Raw genomic sequence first — 18,000 nt, 5'->3', positions numbered from 1 at the left:
TAGGTATGTAAATAGTGTACTTTACATACCCAAATATAAAAAGTAAAACATCATGGGCTAATTATTAGATACTTAATATGGTGATCAACCTTATAACCACCTGGCTGAATGAAAAATTTCATAGTCAGTGAATAATTTATCTCAACCTAAGTGGCATCACCACCTTCATGTAACATATTAAATAAGATATATGAGGTCTAGTCCATGAAATTAAAGTATTGTTCCCTATTTACATATACATTTAAATGTGATTATAAAATAACTATAATTTTTAATACACCACTAACATGAACCTTAATGTTTGGAATAAATGCAATGCTCAAGTGTTAACAGTTTTTTTTGTATGTGTGTGTGTGTGTTTTCCACAGATGATAATAGTAAAACATTCTTAATAATAATGTTTTAACTTTTAGGAAACAAGAGACCCTTTGGCCCTTCAAAAAGTTGTTTCTGAATGCCCATAATACAAAAAAAATAATTAAACCTATCATTTATTTTTAAGAAATCATTACTTCTACACTCCTAAACTCTTGAAAGGTGATGACCTTCACTACTGAGACAAAAGATTATTTCATAAGTTAATTAATGTCATAAAACTGCTTTACCTAGTCTTTTTCAAATATTAAACTTGTATTTACTTGTTTTGTTGTCTCTAGGAAAAAGTGGAAAGAAATCAGAAACTTTTATGATATTAATCCCCCAGATAATCTTGTAAACTTCAACAGACTACCTGTTACATTTATTTTTTATAGACAGTATCCTGATGTAGCCCCATTTCTTTCAAATCTCAGAACCACTCTAATGGTCTTCCTCTCAAATCTTTTTGTTGAAACTCTCCTACTATTCTACATACTATTCTAGCTGAGGCCAATAAAGTGATTTTATAAAGATAACAGAATTGACTTGAATTATGTAGTGGTAAGAAGGAAGAATGAAAAATAAAAGAAGGTAAGGAGTAAGTACCATTTGAACTATTTCCCAGGGTTTTAAAATAGGTCAAGAATCAGATACATGCACATGAGCCTAACTTTCAAATTTTTAGAAAATCAACAGAGTATAGGCAAGAATACAAGTACTGGAGAGTTGCTGTTACTACTTGTATTTTTAGAGAATATAAACAGTTACCCTGGAAAATATAGTGTGTGTGTTTCTTATAGCAAAGCCACACCGGGCCATCTGCTGAGCCCACCGAGGGAAATCGAGCCCCTATTTTAGCATTGTAAAATATAAGCCAGTTAGTCTAACTTCTGTTGTGACAAACATTTCAAAGTCTTATAAAAGTAGTTTGGGAAATTTTGAGAAATATAAAAACTAACAAAAACTCACCAAAATGGAAATTTTGCCTTACTAAAATGTTATTTTTTAGTTTCTTTCAAGGATGTCATTTCAGTGATGTCGAGAAAACCCACTTGTAGAGAAATATATATGCAAAAACGGCTCGTTTGGGTTGAGAAAATATTTTATATAGAAGAGCAAACAACGTTTCAACCTTCTATATAAAATATTTTCTCAACCCAAACGAGCCGTTTTTGCATATATAAGGATGTCATTTGTTATTTAGATGGAGGAAAGGGCATGGATATGATGTTTTGTGATTTTCAACACAATATCTATTGGGGTGACATAGAAAGTATCAGCTACTAAAAAAAAAAAAAAAAATAGGAATTGGGAGAGAGTAACTTTACTGAATTTTTGGGCGATCGGGTTTGGAGAAAGCAAAAGGCTGTTATTAATGAAATCCAGTCAAGCTGAATTTTACTACTGGTATATATGTGCGTGTCTTTCATATATTACAAAGGTAAGTGCTTAAACCCTTGACTGTTTTTTAAATTTATGTTAATAATAGCAATAAAAGAATGATTAGAAAACTAAACAAGTTTGTTGATGTTAAACTCTTGATATTTTTAGTCATATTGAAAGAAATTACAGAACCATATGGATCAATAACAAATTCAATAGTTGGAAATGTAGAACTACATGCACATGTAAGGTTACAAAAAAAACTGTTATTAAGAATTTTCAATTTGTAAGGATTTATACCCAACAATATATAGAAATGAAAATAAATATAATTACAGTAACATATACACAGAGCTAAATATAAATATGGATAACAAACTGAAGTTAGAATAATTTTAATTGTATCAAGGATATTTAATGTTCAGAAATTGTCTAATTAATAAGGTTTCTTTTGTCACAAGTTGAGTTTTGGAATTAACAGTAGTAAGGATTTTAGTTTCATATAATGGTAAAATGACTTGTATGTTCACTATGTTAACATTTGCATAGTATGGAGGGTTGTCGATTCTTCTACATAATTTGACTGACACTTCCACACTTCTGTTCATATTCTTATGATCGTGTTTGACACCATCAACACAGAACCTTGTACAATGTTTGCACATATATAAATAAATGAATCATGAACAATAGGTAATTGTAAGGTGGTCTAAATAGTAGAAAACATTTAGTCTGTGAGCAGGTTTAAAGATAATCTACCATTCCACTTGAACATAGTACTGGTTAACTATTCTTCCAAGATGTTTTATGATAATTATATACTGTTTTTCAATGTGTTAAAAGAAATGAGGTACATAGGTACAGTGAGCTGTTTATTATGGTTCAAAATTTTTCATAAGAAGTGTGTGACTTTATTTTAGTATGTTTTATGTAGCAATTCTGACTTAGGATGTTTTCTAGCAAGGAAATTCCCAAGTGAATGACTAGGTGAGTGTAGTAATGGTTGCAGACTTTATTAAATACTTCAAAAGGTTACATCTGTAACTAAATGAAACAAAGCTAACAAACTGAGTAAAAACATCTGTAGGAAGTTCTTCTTCCCCCCCCTCCCAAAAGAGAAATATAAAAACAATGATTGATCAAAACACCTAAAACTAAAAAGGTAGAATGTTGTTAACTCCAGGCTTGTAGATGAATTTTATGGAAGAATGTTGTGATTTAAGATAATCCAAAAAGTCTGGGTATGTTCATTATGAAGAATAAAAACAATAAAAAAATACTGTCAACATAACTTCTATTGTAGACAGGTCTGCTCATGTTTAGTATTGTTACAACATAACTTCTATTGTAGACAGGTCTGCTCATGTTTAGTATTGTTACAACATAACTTCTATTGTAGACAGGTCTGCTCATGTTTAGTATTGTTACAACATAACTTCTATTGTAGACAGGTCTGCTCATGTTTAGTATTGTTACAACATAACTTCTATTGTAGACAGGTCTGCTCATGTTTAGTATTGTTAGAACATAACTTCTATTGTAGACAGGTCTGCTCATGTTTAGTATTGTTACAACATAACTTCTATTGTAGACAGGTCTGCTCATGTTTAGTATTGTTAGAACATAACTTCTATTGTAGACAGGTCTGCTCATGTTTAGTATTGTTAGAACATAACTTCTATTGTAGACAGGTCTGCTCATGTTTAGTATTGTTAGAACATAACTTCTATTGTAGACAGGTCTGCTCATGTTTAGTATTGTTACAACATAACTTCTATTGTAGACAGGTCTGCTCATGTTTAGTATTGTTACAACATAACTTCTATTGTAGACAGGTCTGCTCATGTTTAGTATTGTTACAACATAACTTCTATTGTAGACAGGTCTGCTCATGTTTAGTATTGTTACAACATAACTTCTATTGTAGACAGGTCTGCTCATGTTTAGTATTGTTACAACATAACTTCTATTGTAGACAGGTCTGCTCATGTTTAGTATTGTTACAACATAACTTCTATTGTAGACAGGTCTGCTCATGTTTAGTATTGTTAGAACATAACTTCTATTGTAGACAGGTCTGCTCATGTTTAGTATTGTTAGAACATAACTTCTATTGTAGACAGGTCTGCTCATGTTTAGTATTGTTAGAACATAACTTCTATTGTAGACAGGTCTGCTCATGTTTAGTATTGTTAGAACATAACTTCTATTGTAGACAGGTCTGCTCATGTTTAGTATTGTTACAACATAACTTCTATTGTAGACAGGTCTGCTCATGTTTAGTATTGTTACAACATAACTTCTATTGTAGACAGGTCTGCTCATGTTTAGTATTGTTAAAAATGATATTTGTTTTTAAGAGTTGCAACATGGGCTTCAGGATAGCTTTAGACAATCTGTTAACTAATGTTACTAAAACTTTTATAGAGACAAATATCGGTTGTTTTATGAAGGGAATATTGGCACACAAAAAAGTAATTAAAACTTAAATTAACCATTATATGGTTGTTAAGAAAAGAGTGTTGAATAATTTCACAAGCAAAATTATAGAAGGGAGTTGTTGTGCATTTATTGGTAAAGAGATTTTAAGATTGGCACCGGAAACTTTGTCAAATTATTTATTTTGACTCATGTAAATAATTTACACCACCTTAAAGTTCAACCACATAAACATAAAAAAACAGGTAGAAGTCAATAGTTTTTCTCAGTCTACAATATTTCAGAATAATAAACATTAAAACATTCAGTCAACTGTAATAAGATCTTTAATGTTTTGATATTCTAAGTCAAAAACTTACAATAAAAAATACTAATTATACAATTCCCACCCTCTTTCTTAATACAAATCTTCATACAAGTTGAAATTGTTCTCACTTGTTGTTCATTCTGAATTCTGCACAACTGTTACTGTAAACATATTTGCTTAGCTGATGAAACAATCTAGATGGACTAAGAGGTCCCTTCTTATCCTTGAATGTTATGATAATAGAATCTTTGTTATTTTCAAACATTTGATAAACATGCTTTGTGATTTGGATCAATTGGCAAGTTATACACCTTAAATGAAGAAAATAATCTTAAGTTCTGAAACTGTAAGAGAAAGTTGGAAAACCTCAAAATTAAAGATGTATTGCACAGTCACTTAACCCTACCATGACAGGTCACAAGTCAAAGGCCAAGTTATCTTGTTTGTTGACTTACATTCAAAATTTTATTGAACTACTATTTTATGTTAATGAGTTTTTTAATCATAATATGAAAGTCACTTTGCATTTGAACTAGTAACAGACTTGATGTTTCTACAAACAAATCTGTAGTAAAAATATTTCATTAAAAATATTATTTTCTGTGTACAAAATTTGCAATCTTGACTAAATTTTAATTAAAATTTTTGAAGGTACACGTAATGCATCAAAAGTTAAAGTATAAATACTTAACTTGTATATATTACACTAAGCCTATTGCAAAAGGGTTAAAGCAGTGTGATACAGTGTCAAAGGATCAGTATTATTTCACTTAGGGAAAGTGTTGTTTCAAAAATCTTATATTCTTTGAGGTTGTTACTGCAAGAGTTAGTGAAGGAAATACTATGCACTTCATTTAGAGTTAGTGAAGGAAATACTATGCACTTCATTTAGAGTTAGTGAAGAAAATACTATGCACTTCATTTAAAGTTAGTGAAGGAAATACTATGCACTTCATTTAGAGTTAGTGAAGGAAATACTATGCACTTCATTGAGAGTTAGTGAAGGAAATACTATGCACTTCATTTAGAGTTAGTGAAGGAAATACTATGCACTTCATTTAGAGTTAGTGAAGGAAATACTATGCACTTCATTTACCTTGAATTTCAGGAAACATTTGATAAGATGCCTTTTTACAAAAACTAAATCTGTGGGTATGGGGGAAATGTTATTAAATTGGACAAAAACAATTGCTGTTGAGTAGAAAGCACAGACTAGTAATAAATGGAATTAGATCTCAGTGGATGGTAATAACAAGTGGTGTGCCCTAAAGTTCTGTGATGGGTCCTGTGATGCTGTTTGTGATTTGATGATACTGACCAATGATAATGATTCTGGAATGACTAACAAAACACTGAAGCTTGCAGATGATATTAAGATTTTGGGGTGGGGTGGCTAACTGTATTGAAGATGCTGCAGACATACCAAAAGATTTAGATCATTTGATGCACTGAGCCAATACATGGCAGATAATGTTTAACCATTCAAAATGTTAGGTGATGCATATATATTTTCACAATTCAAATGGGAATACATTAAAAACTGTTATTGATAATAAAGATCATGGTGTTGTGATTGAAAAATCACATATCTAATCAGTGTACTGTAGCTAGCAATAGGACTAATAGAATTTTAAGTAGCATCTATAGAAATATTGAATACGAGACTAGTGATATTGTTTCACTGTATAGAACACTTGTAAGGCTTAATTCATTAAAGTACTGTATACAGTTTTAGGCTTCCTGCCTCAAGAGGCACACTGAATTGTTGGAAAATAATCAAAAAAGAGCCATTAGGATGATACCTGGGATGGTGAGATTATCTTACAAGTAGAGACTAAAATCTCTAAGCTTGTTTTCTCTGGAGAGAAGGGTCAGAGGATATTTGATTGAAATGCTTAAGATTATTAAAGGTATTGATAATATAGATTCATCAAATGTTTTGCATTTAGCAATAAAAACAATAGTACAAAGAGACACAATTTGAGATTTTGGCAGTGCAGGTGTCATCTGCACTTCAGACAGTATTGCTTTTCATACAGGGTGGTTGCCTTTAGGAATGACTTACCTTCAAGTGTGGTAGAGGCAGAAAATTTAACTGAGTTCAAGAAAAACACTAAATGAATACATGAATAATAAGGAGTGTTTAGAGTTGGGAGAAAGAAGACACACCCTTGGTAGACTAATAAGCTCCTTCTTGTTCCTTTAAACTATATGAAACTTAAGTTACTTAATTGTTACTGAAAACAATATTTGGACAACTTTATAGATATGTAGATTATATGTCAAAAAAGTAATTTATTTAAACAAATCATTAGTTGGGTCTTATTTGGATTACTATGCACAATTTTAATCTTATCTAAGAAAGTATATTTAACTTATTAGAAAGGGCTCAGATGAAAGTTTACAAAGTTATCTAGAGTTGATAACATAAAAGCCTGGGATTATTTTGTGTTGCATCCTATGGAAAACAGACCTAGAAGACATATGTCTAAGTAAAATTTATACATATAGTTTTTACACAGTAATTGGTAATGGAATGAATTTTCATCAGCAGTCACGGAATTCTGAGAATTCCTGAAAAATAAAGGGAAATTTATAGTTATTGTTATGTTTCTTTTTATCACGCATGAGTGTGTAATGACAGAACTGAAGTGCCTTGTTATCTATATGTTGTGCTATGAAACATTAAAACTGAAAACAGTTTCAAAGATTTGAGCTTGTCATTTCTGGAGTATAACAGACCTACAGATAGCCTGTTTTATAATTTATGTAGAGCTTGTATAAACTGTCCATGGAAGGTTTGTTAATGGCAGAGAGAAAACATTGTAACTGATAAATTTTAAATATTGGAGGAAGTTGTTATAAATTATGGAAGCCCACATCCTAATCAGTTATTATACAAAAATGTTTTTCCTTTTAGTTGTTAGCTTATAGAATTTTAATAATTTTATCAATGCAATTGGTTACATTAAGGCCATCTGGTTTCTTTATTGGGCTAAATGTTTTTTTTATGTCACTAAGCCTTTTCTTACATTATTCTGTAAGACTCAAAGTACACTGCATGATGGTTTGACCTCAATCTAAGCAACTGATGTGGCTACTTAATAGTCTAAAAAATTACTTGAATTAACCACTCCACAATTCTGTAATAGAAGTGGTTGATAGGGTAGAAACTGGGAAATATCTAGTTACAAGTAATCATTACTGTATTAGGTTTGATGTTTTGCTGCATATGGAAATTGAAAATAATGATATTTTGATTCCAAATTTCAAAAAAGCAAATGATGATGGGATGCAACAAGAATTATCTGCCATGAATCAGGCAGCTGAGTTTTTTGGGTAAAATGTTTGAAGAAAAATGTTCCAATAATTGAAAAAAATATATTCCTTACAGAAAGAAAAGCGTAGTTGCAAGTAAAATAAATAGGTTGGTTTACAAAGGGTTGACAAGATAAAATTAGAGAAAACCATCACAAATTTAAGAAATTTAAATTTAATGACATTATAGAATATTTACAAACCTATACAAGCTCAAAAAAATTTAGTCAAAAAGAAAATTAGGAGATCCAAAAGGATGCATGAAAAATATTTGGTTGAAAACATAAAAACTAACAGGATTTTTAAAAGAACATTAGGGGTAAACAAAATGTTAGGATGGGTATAGTACCTTTGAGGGTTGATAAAGGAAGAGTTTATCTGATGATTAGAAAATGGCTAGATAATTATATTGTTTTTTTATTCAGTTTTTACTAATGAAGATGTAAGCAGCACTTATCATCTTGAGCAATTGATAGATGAAAACAAAGATGAGCGAGACAAATGCATCAATTTAAAGCTTGTCAAAATTTGAAGTTTAAAAAATAAGGCTCCTATGCCAGATAACATTTCCCTGAGTGTTTTATAAAATCAAGAATTGAATATACTAGCCCTTTAAATAGTGAACAAGTACCAACAGATAGAAAATAGCTAATGCCACTCCTATCTTCAGGTGAGGTAAACAGAAATTGTCACAGTAATTATTGGCCTATTAGTCTTGCATCATTTGTGGGAAAGGTTTTGGAAAGGCTGATAAAAACACTTTGTCAAGTCATTTAACAAAGTTTATAATTTTATCAGATAGTCAACATAATTTCACTAAAGGAAAGAAAACCTTGCCTTACAAATTTTTTGGCAAATAGGATTTTAGGTTGTACCTACAGAAATACTGAGTACAATTCTAAAGAGGTTTAATTTAATCATATAGGTCAACGGTTAGATCACATGTGAAGTACTGTGTTCAGTGTTGGACTCCATACCTTAGGAAAGACATCAGATTGTTAGAGTTCAGAGAAGGGTTACCAAATGGTGTCTGGAATGGAATGGCTGTCATATGAAGAGAGATTAAGGTCCTTAAAATTGTTTTCTCTTGAAAAAAAAAAAGAGATTTAAAGAGGATTTCATTGAAGTGTTTAAGATTGTAAAAAGAAGCAATATTGTTGATGCATCAGCATTTTTCATATTTAAGAGTGAGAATTATATAATTAGGGCACATACATAGATTTAGGCAAGGTAGTAGCTATCTTTAGCTAATACAATTATTTTTCAAATAGAGTGGTCACCCTACAAGATGGGTTGCCTTGAGATATTGTGGAGGTAGTAAATTTGAGTGAGTTTAAAAGAAAGCTTGACAGATATATGAATGATGTTTTCATTATTATAATTTTAATTTGGCTTAGAGGATGGGACAACTGAGATGAACTAACAGGTCCTTTGTTGTACCTAAATATTATACCATGTTAGAACTCACGAGTACTAATACGAATAGAAGTACAGTACAAGACTTAACTGTTTCAACAACTTGAGGAAGTAGTATTACTACTAATGAATAAATGAATTATATCAACCCTACTTAAAAAAAAAAAAGCCCTCTGTGTGTTAGACTAGTAGTGCTAACTTCTGATAACAATCAAGATCATTTATGACCTTCTGTATAAGGTGCTCACTTTTCTCATATTTAAAAGCTTACACAAATTTACTCACACTTCTAGGATACGATCCCCTTTTCGAATACCAGCCTTTTCAGCTGCTCCACCTTCCAATACAGCACTGACATGTTGAAGGGGTGCATACAGCTCACCATTAATACTTTTGAAAGTACCACCCTCACTAACTTGTCCTCGGACATTAAAACCAAATCCTGTATCAGTTTTATAGATGGACACTACTCTTGGGCCAAAATTGAATTGTTTTTCGTCGTTTGTGGGGCTTCTATCGGAATCACTTTCCGCCATGATGGGGGGTGTTTGACTCATGGTAAGGTACGAATTAACTGATAACATTAATTTAAGCAGAAAAACTAATAATTGTATTATTGGTAAGGAATATATAAAAAATGATTCCAATTTTGTTTAAACAGATCGTATTTTATATATACCATCAGTGACTAACGTAGAATCATAATTTATTAAAAACTTTCCAATAAAACAACAAAAAAGAATTTTTACTTATGTATCGATTCTTTTAGCCAGGTAAATATTTTTTCACGGATAGAGGGCACATGGCATTTTAAGAAAATGTAAACAGTGTATGATAATTTTATTTACTCACTAAATATTCAAAATGGAAAATACTGTAAAACTCAACCTAATTAACCATTTCATATAAGTTTATTATACACTGAAGTAAGTGTATCTAAGAGATTTATTCCCACTTCATTTTTAAACATGGAAGGAAGGTATGCTTTCTAATGGCGCTTGAGTTTTAAGGTATCTATCATTTATTGTAAATTGTCATGTATGTTTTAGCTTGGCCCGGCATGGCCAGGTGGGTTAAGGCGTTCGACTCGTAATTCGAGAGTCGCGGGTTCGAATCCCCGTTGCATCAAACATGCTCGCCCTTTCAGCAGTGGGGGCGTTATAATGTGTTTGTTTGTTTTTGAATTTCGCATAAAGCTACTCGAGGGTTATCTGCGCTAGCCGTCCCTAATTTAGCAGTGTAAGACTAGAGGGAAGGCAACTAGTCATCACCACCCACCGCCAACTCTTGGGCTACTCTTTTACCAACGAATAGTGAGATTGATCGTCACATTATAACGCCCCCACGGCTGAAAGGACAAGCATGTTTGGTACGACGGGGATTCGAACCCGCGACCCTCAGATTACGAGTCGAACAACTTAACCCACTTGGCTATGCTAAGCCATCAAAGGGCGAACATGTTTGGTGTTACGGGGGTTCGAAATTAAGACCCTTAGATTGCGAGTCGAGTGCCTTAACCATCTGGCCATGCCTGGCCCTAAAAGGGCAGGCATGTTTGGTGCAACCGGGCTTCGAACCCGCAACCCTCGGATTACGAGTCGAACTCCTTAACACGCTTGGCCAATTATAAAGTGACTGTCAATCTCACTATTCGTTTGTAAAAGAGTTGGCAGTGGGTGGTTATGACTAGTTGTCTTCCCTCCGGTCCTACACTGCTAAATTAGAGACAGCTAGCGCAGATAGCCCTAGTGTAGCTCTGCTCGAAATTCAAAACAAACAAACAATATTTTAATTTATGTGATTTCTTAGTGTCATCACGGTCAGCAGTGTATCATCTCCAAATTTCAAAACTGTATAACTGGGAAGTCTTAGGCGTTGCATACGGAAGAAATTAATTATGCAAATAAAATAAGTATTAATAAGCCAAGTCTAAAAACCATGACAGTAATCTCGATTTGAGACGTTTGACCCTAACCTAAATGTTTTGAGTCAAACACAATGGGAAATACCCAGAAATATATTTTCTCCTTATCCCACTCGTGATAAAAAATATTTTACGAGAAAAATATTAATATTGATAATTTTGAGAACAGAATGACAATAACGTGATTGCAATCAATGGTCGGCGAGAAAACCTAGGATTTCACATTTTTACATTTAACGATAACCAAACGGCCAATGTTGGACTCATGGTCTTTCAGGGTGGGGGAGGAATCTGTAAACCCGATAACAAGATTTAGATGTGGGGTATGTTTTATTATAGCAAAGCTGAGCCCTCCGAGGGAAATCGAACCTCTGATCTTAGCGTTGTAAATCCATAGACTTATCGCTATACCAGTGGGGGGTCAGATGTGGGAGAAAACGGGAAAACCCAGAGAAAAAAAAACTCTCTCTGACTAACGCCGAATAATTTCCAAACCAGATCCCGATTAAGAGTGAGTGACGTAAAAGCCAACTGAAGTAGAAGAAGAAATGGGTAAAGTGTGTGGTAAAGGATTACTGTAGTAGAAAACCTGTTTTATTGGACAAACGACTGAAGATGGTGAGTTGTTCTCGAAATTGTCTGTCATAAGATGAATCTTTGTCTTCACTGGTCGAAGGATGGCGAAAGAAAGAGAACTGGATGTAGGATTCTGTATTGTTTCAGGACAATGACTGAAAGTCTACAGAAGTGTCTATAAAGAGGATGTTTGACAAGATAGATTGTGTGTATTTATGGGCGATGTTGTTGGAGGAAGTTTGACGATTAATTATTGTCTTTTGAGGTTCGATCTGCGGCATGGTATGTATGGTCTTCTCCCTCTTGTATGGTTTGATTTGCACGGACTGGGTGGTTGTAGTAAAAGCATCTTTCATGGTAAAGGCGTCTCGTGTATTAGTCGGTGGTGACTTAGTATCCTGGTCGATGGTTTTTCGCTGGACTTCGAGTTTGAGGCACATGAAGTTTTGTGAGTTGTTGTTTCAGGAAGTGGCTGTTCAGCGATCCGAACTATGATTAGCAGGGATAAAGGTTTGGAGATTTACGGTGCTGTTTTTCTGCTGTAAAGTGAAATAAATGGTAGGAGAAGACGCAAGTCAAAATGTGATTTTAGGCTTGCTGCGAGATAGTAACTATTTTCATGAAATTACTTTCCCGTAGTTCCTTAATTTGGTAAGCTGCGTAGAGTTTTATAATTATTGTCTGTTTTATCAATGTTTTGACAACTTCATGGTTTATAGATTGGCAAAACACTTTTAAAAACGCCATAAACAGATAACATCGTCGCCTGGTAATATTGCAGGAAACTGGTGGGGTACAATATCATGGAGCAGATTTTGATGTGGCTTGAAGAAAAATTTCATCTCATCATAGGACCCTGGCCTTGTTGAGATCAGTTGCTGCCCAGGTTTATAACAACCGATGAAAATGATGACCTCACATGGCAAGAAATTAAGGGGTAATCTGTTTAGGATTACAGGCGAAGTTGGCATCGTCATTGAAGGAGAGAGATCATAGTTAAGCAAATGGTGATGGTTTATAGTCTCAGAGGAGAATATTACCAAAATACAAATCAAAAGCAAAACCAAATACCAATAAATACGGATACTGTCTGAACAAGCATACATAAACTAGGGTATATAAATAAGCTGATGTCTAATTACAGTAGGAGATGCACTCAATAATTAGGCTTGAGCGTATTTTGTGCCTGTGTGTGTATGTCGGTAGAAGGTACTACATTGTAAGATTTTAGAATTGAAACTTAACCAAATCAAAGGGAAAAGCGAGCTTTTTGCAATGAGTAGTTTACATTTACATATGGTAAGAATTGGCTTGATTGCAAGGGCTTTAGGGAAAGTTTAAAACTAGATATAGACTGTGTTGAGGTATAAGATAAACTAAATTAAAAGAAATAAGATACACAGGCAAGTTGAGTATAGGAAATGAACATGGAAAAGAATTACTACAAGCTGGCACAGCGGTAATTCTTTAGATTTACAACGATAAAATCAGAGGTTCGATTCTTCTCGTTGGACTCAGCAGTTAGCCCAATGTAACTTTGCTATAAGAAAAAAAACACACACATCCACATACATGTTTCGTACATGCTTTATCTACTCTATTTATACCGATATCCAGTGGCACATCAGCATGTTTGTGGACATATAACACTAAAAACAGGGTTTCAATACCTGTAGTTGGCAAAGCATAAATGTCTCATTGTGTACCTTTGTGCTAAGTTAAAAACACACAGACTATTAATACCAAGATAACCTGTGGGTAGACGTTTATGAAGCTTTTTAAAAGGCCTTCATTACTAAAGTCCAGGCAAACGCACCTCATGGGAATCAAATTCATCTTGCGTTCATACAACTAGATTTTCTTTGCGTTTTTTGTTTGTCTCATTTATATCAATTTAACTTTGCGTGTTTAATATACAGCTTTATTGGAAAGTATTTTTGTGTTGCACAAAATAATTTCCATTTAAGTTAATTAATGATTCAGTAATATTTTGACGTCCAGATATAAAAAGTATTTCTTTGTACAAGTTATGAGACTTTTTACATTTTTCTTCCCGTGTAGATGTATTTATATGCTCATTAGCTGTATAAATGCAGTGGCTTCTAGACTTTTGGTGCCAAAGGACCAACAGAAAATGGTACTAAATAATTTCTCCAATATACAAATATTATCTTCTCTGAATACCCCTCTATTATTTATAGTAGATTATGTTTCTTGAATTAAATTTCAGGAAAATTAATATTTAATAATAAAAATAATATTTTAAGTAAATAGTTTGTTTATATATTTATTTAAATTCATTAACATTTTTAGATCCATCAATTTCTCTAATGCATTGTTTTATTTCTCTATCTCGCACTTTGAAAGAGTTAAATAATTACAGTTCCTTGTTATATCAATTTAAGTTGAATAGTAAGACTGCTATTGGTAAGTTGTTGATTTATATCGTTTTTATTTTCCTCAAGAAAAACGTAAATTCCTTCATCGTGTTTCTATTCAGGTATGCAACCATTAAAAACAACAACATTTTTGTTCGTTAAATATAAGCTATCAAAATATATCTCTTAAGTTATTAGAAAGTAATATTTCTTTTGTTAATTTTTAAATATAATTTTATAAATTTTTCTTATTTTGATTTCTGATATGGCGAACTTTATATTCATTTGTATCATAAAAAGATTGTAAAGTTTTTCATAGTTATGTTTGCGCATGTGTATAGATTATCTTACCTGAGCTGATCACAGATTAGGTGTAGAAATAAATTTATTTTTTTTAACAGTTAAAAGTGTAAATACATATCTAGGCATAAAATAATTTTAATTAGGATGTTCAAACTCTTCTGGTTCTGTGTAATATTTAATCTCTATAATTTAGGTAAGAACAAGCTATGTACTTTTAATTATATGTTCGTATATAAATTAGATAATTTTAACTATACGTTAAACATAAATTAAAGATCAGTGAAGAAGATAAAAAGTATGTAACTTCATTAAAATTACTATCAAGTATAAACAAAGAAATAAGAGTGAAGGATGAAGCACAAGCGTTATGCAAGGTAGGATATGAAGAAACAATAACAGTCTTATAAACCAGAAATCTGGTTTGGTTTGGTTTGCTTTGTTTTGAATTTCGCGCAAAACTACATGAGGGCTATCTGCGCTAGCCGTCCGTAATTAGCAGTGTAAGACTAGAGGGAAGGCAGCTAGTCATCACTACCCACCGCCAACTTATTGGCTACTTTTTACCAACGAATAGTGGGATTGACCGCACATTATAACGCCCCCACGGCTAAAAGGGCGAGCATGTTTAGTTAAGGTGATTCGAACCCGCGACCTTCGGATTACGATTCGAGTGCTTTAACCAGATATAAGAAAAATGAAATTGCAAGTTATTACTTTAGAAAAAAAATTAAGAAATATTAAAGTACCACAATTCGAATCTCAATTGGAATCGACAGTTATAAAAGAACTAAAAACGTATAAAGTTGATTTAGATGAAGGATTAGATGTTTCAGTTTTAGAATAACAAGAATTTGCATGACCATGCAAATTATTTGATAAAGTTAAATTAACTGAATAAATGACTAAAAGAGAAAAAGAGTAAATAAATCTTTGGACAGTAAAATAGCCAGAAAAATACGAACATTAAAAAATTGGAAGGAATGGATATACAGAAAGAAGAAAACAATGGAAAGAATGGATATCCAGAAAGAAGAAAACAATGGAAAGAATGGATATCCAGAAAGAAGAAAACAATGGATATACAGAAAGAAGAAAACAATGGAAAGAATGGATATCCAGAAAGAAGAAAACAATGGAAAGAATGGATATCCAGAAAGAAGAAAACAATGGAAAGAATGGATATCCAAAAAGAAGAAAACAATGTAAAGAAACATACATTTGATGAATCTAAAAAATAAATAAAGAAGCAATAAGTCATGTTAAATTACACATGGTAAAAAAATAACGTTTTGAGAGATGCATCTGAACTCATGAAACTAAATATAATCAATTGTTTGTTTGAAATTAATCACAAAACTATATAATCAAATAATTGATTTATTATACGTTTTATTTAAATGAGAGATAACAGATAATAAAGTCGAAAAATTTTTAATATAGAATTATATAAAGGAGTTCAATTAAAGACAGCGTGTATTTAAGTGATGAGTAAAAAGAAGATTTGTTAACGGCATGTAAAAGAAAGAAGCTATTTCACTTCAAATACATAAAGCCTAAAAATGTAAAGAAAAACATAAATAAAACAGATAAATGACGGAAAGAGAATTATAATATTAAAAATACAATGGACACATTTTATTATTTTCCATCCCAGTATTAGTAAAACTGACAAAGCAGTTCTTAGGAGTAAAAGAAATTATGGACAAAATCAGTAGATCTGGTTTTCCTAAAGGTTTTCATTATAAAACCAGTTTGGAATATAGTAATTCAAAACTGGGAACTACTGTGTTAAGTAATGAATATATAAAGAAAACAAGGAAAGATAAGAAAAATGCTTTAAAGATGCTTATTCTACTAATCTATTACCTAAAAAGATAAAATAATTTGAAAGTGGAAGTATTAATTTAGGCACTCATTGGGTTCATTATTATAATGATCCAAAATGCGACTTCACTGAATATTTTAACCCTTACAAAGAATATGCATGCTCATTTTGCATTTCGCTCAACAATGCACAAGGAATATCTGCGGTAGCCATCCCTAATGTAGTAGTAAAATACTCTTGGACTACCATTTTATCAACGAATAGTAGGATTGAATGTACATTATACCTCCCCCACGGCTACTAGGGAGATCATATTTGGTGGGAAGAGGAATCGAACCTATGGCTTTCAAATAAGGAGTTGAACACTCTCATCACCTAGCCACAGAGCAGACGAAATGAATGTAAAATTGTTTAAAGATATAATACCAAAATAAATTGAACAAAATTGAAGATCAAGTGAAAATTAATTAGTTAAAGTTCAATACAGGTATTATTGTATTACATACATAAAATAAGGAAATGCCAGTCTTAAAATTTGTGAATCGTCAGGTTCACAATGACCGAAGAAGGTCGAAACGTTGTTCGCTCTTCTATGTAAAATATTTTCTCAACCCAAACGAGCCGTTTTTGCATATATATTTCGTCTAGTAGTTAGCTCGCAACTATCTGTGTACTCATCAACTTTCCCTTCCGTAAGACAGGTGTACCCTCTGGCGGCAGACAACTTCTTTTAAGTGTCATGGTGATATGACAACTTCTATGATACTATGCAAGTATCCCCTTAACTTTATCATCATACTCTGGAACGGTGGTTTAGAGATAAGGGCAGCAATCTATTTTTTTAAACGCTTGTTGTTGTAGCGTATGTTCATTACTTTTAATGATTTTTAGACTATTTTTGGTGTATAGGGCTATTTTTGCGTCTTCAAATATTTTTCCTTTTTCAGTTTGTTAACATTTGAGTGACACAAAATAGTATAGGTATATTATTTACACAACAAAGTGCTGTTTATTACTGTTAATCAGCAGCACATATATTTATAAATAGGCTTAGTTTCTTACTGACAATAAATTATTTTCTTCATATCCTTTCCATCTCACATCTCCTGAACTTCTCTCCTATTCCTCATATTGAACTCCTGTATTTGATATTCTTTTCTCAAGCTGAACTGACCCCTTTTTTCCTGTCTATTTCTTTCATATCGGATTACAACGTTTCATAACCATAGGAGTCTTTATTCGTACTGGCTGAACGTAAGAAGACAGTCACTAATGATTTAGGAACTATAATCCCCTATTTCCTTTCTCATCTCTTTAAATTTTAAGTGAAGTTCCCTATATCTATCTTTATAACACTGTCATGTACTGATACGTTGCTTAAAACCCTGCTCTCTGCTTCAGTATCCTGAAAAAAAAATCCTTACAATGAAAACAGAAGATGATCATTAAAATAACCTAGTAGAACATATTGATTTGTGTAGGAAAAGAGATTTTTGTTTCATTCAGTAACTTGTGTTTCTGGATATTTTCATTGCTGGCCATGTTCATTTTATAGCTTGTATACATTTTCAGAAGCTACTGTACAGATATTACGAGTGTTTTAGTCAGAACACTTGAGTACCAAATACCTTACTGTACAGATATTACGAGTGTTTTAGTCAGAACACTTGAGTACCAAATACCTTACTGTACAGATATTACGAGTGTTTCAGTCAGAACACTTGAGTACCAAATACCTTACTGTACAGATATTACGAGTGTTTCAGTCAGAACA

The 18,000-nt window shown here is 32.3% G+C and overlaps 1 protein-coding gene across 4 annotated transcripts in view; it reads right to left on the bottom strand.

Annotated features, from left to right (window-relative positions):
• Snx27 (sorting nexin 27) overlaps positions 1–9,921 on the bottom strand; it is an 86,112-nt gene extending 76,191 nt beyond the window's left edge. For 3 of the 4 annotated variants that reach the window (XM_076474337.1, XM_076474338.1, XM_076474334.1), the window contains exon 1: positions 9,506–9,920. In XM_076474337.1, the coding sequence (XP_076330452.1) occupies positions 9,506–9,804 (299 nt within the window). In that variant the 5' untranslated portion in view covers positions 9,805–9,920. Of the gene's footprint in view, positions 1–9,505 lie in introns of all 4 variants that reach the window. The other variant, XM_076474335.1, reaches the window with a different exon arrangement.
• Positions 9,922–18,000: the final 8,079 nt, after the last annotated feature.

This window comes from Tachypleus tridentatus, chromosome 13, assembly GCF_004210375.1.
Source record: "Tachypleus tridentatus isolate NWPU-2018 chromosome 13, ASM421037v1, whole genome shotgun sequence".
NCBI classification, from domain to species: domain Eukaryota; kingdom Metazoa; phylum Arthropoda; class Merostomata; order Xiphosura; family Limulidae; genus Tachypleus; species Tachypleus tridentatus.
Note: the sequence above shows the minus strand (reverse complement) of the source record. Positions and strands in the feature narration are given on the sequence as shown.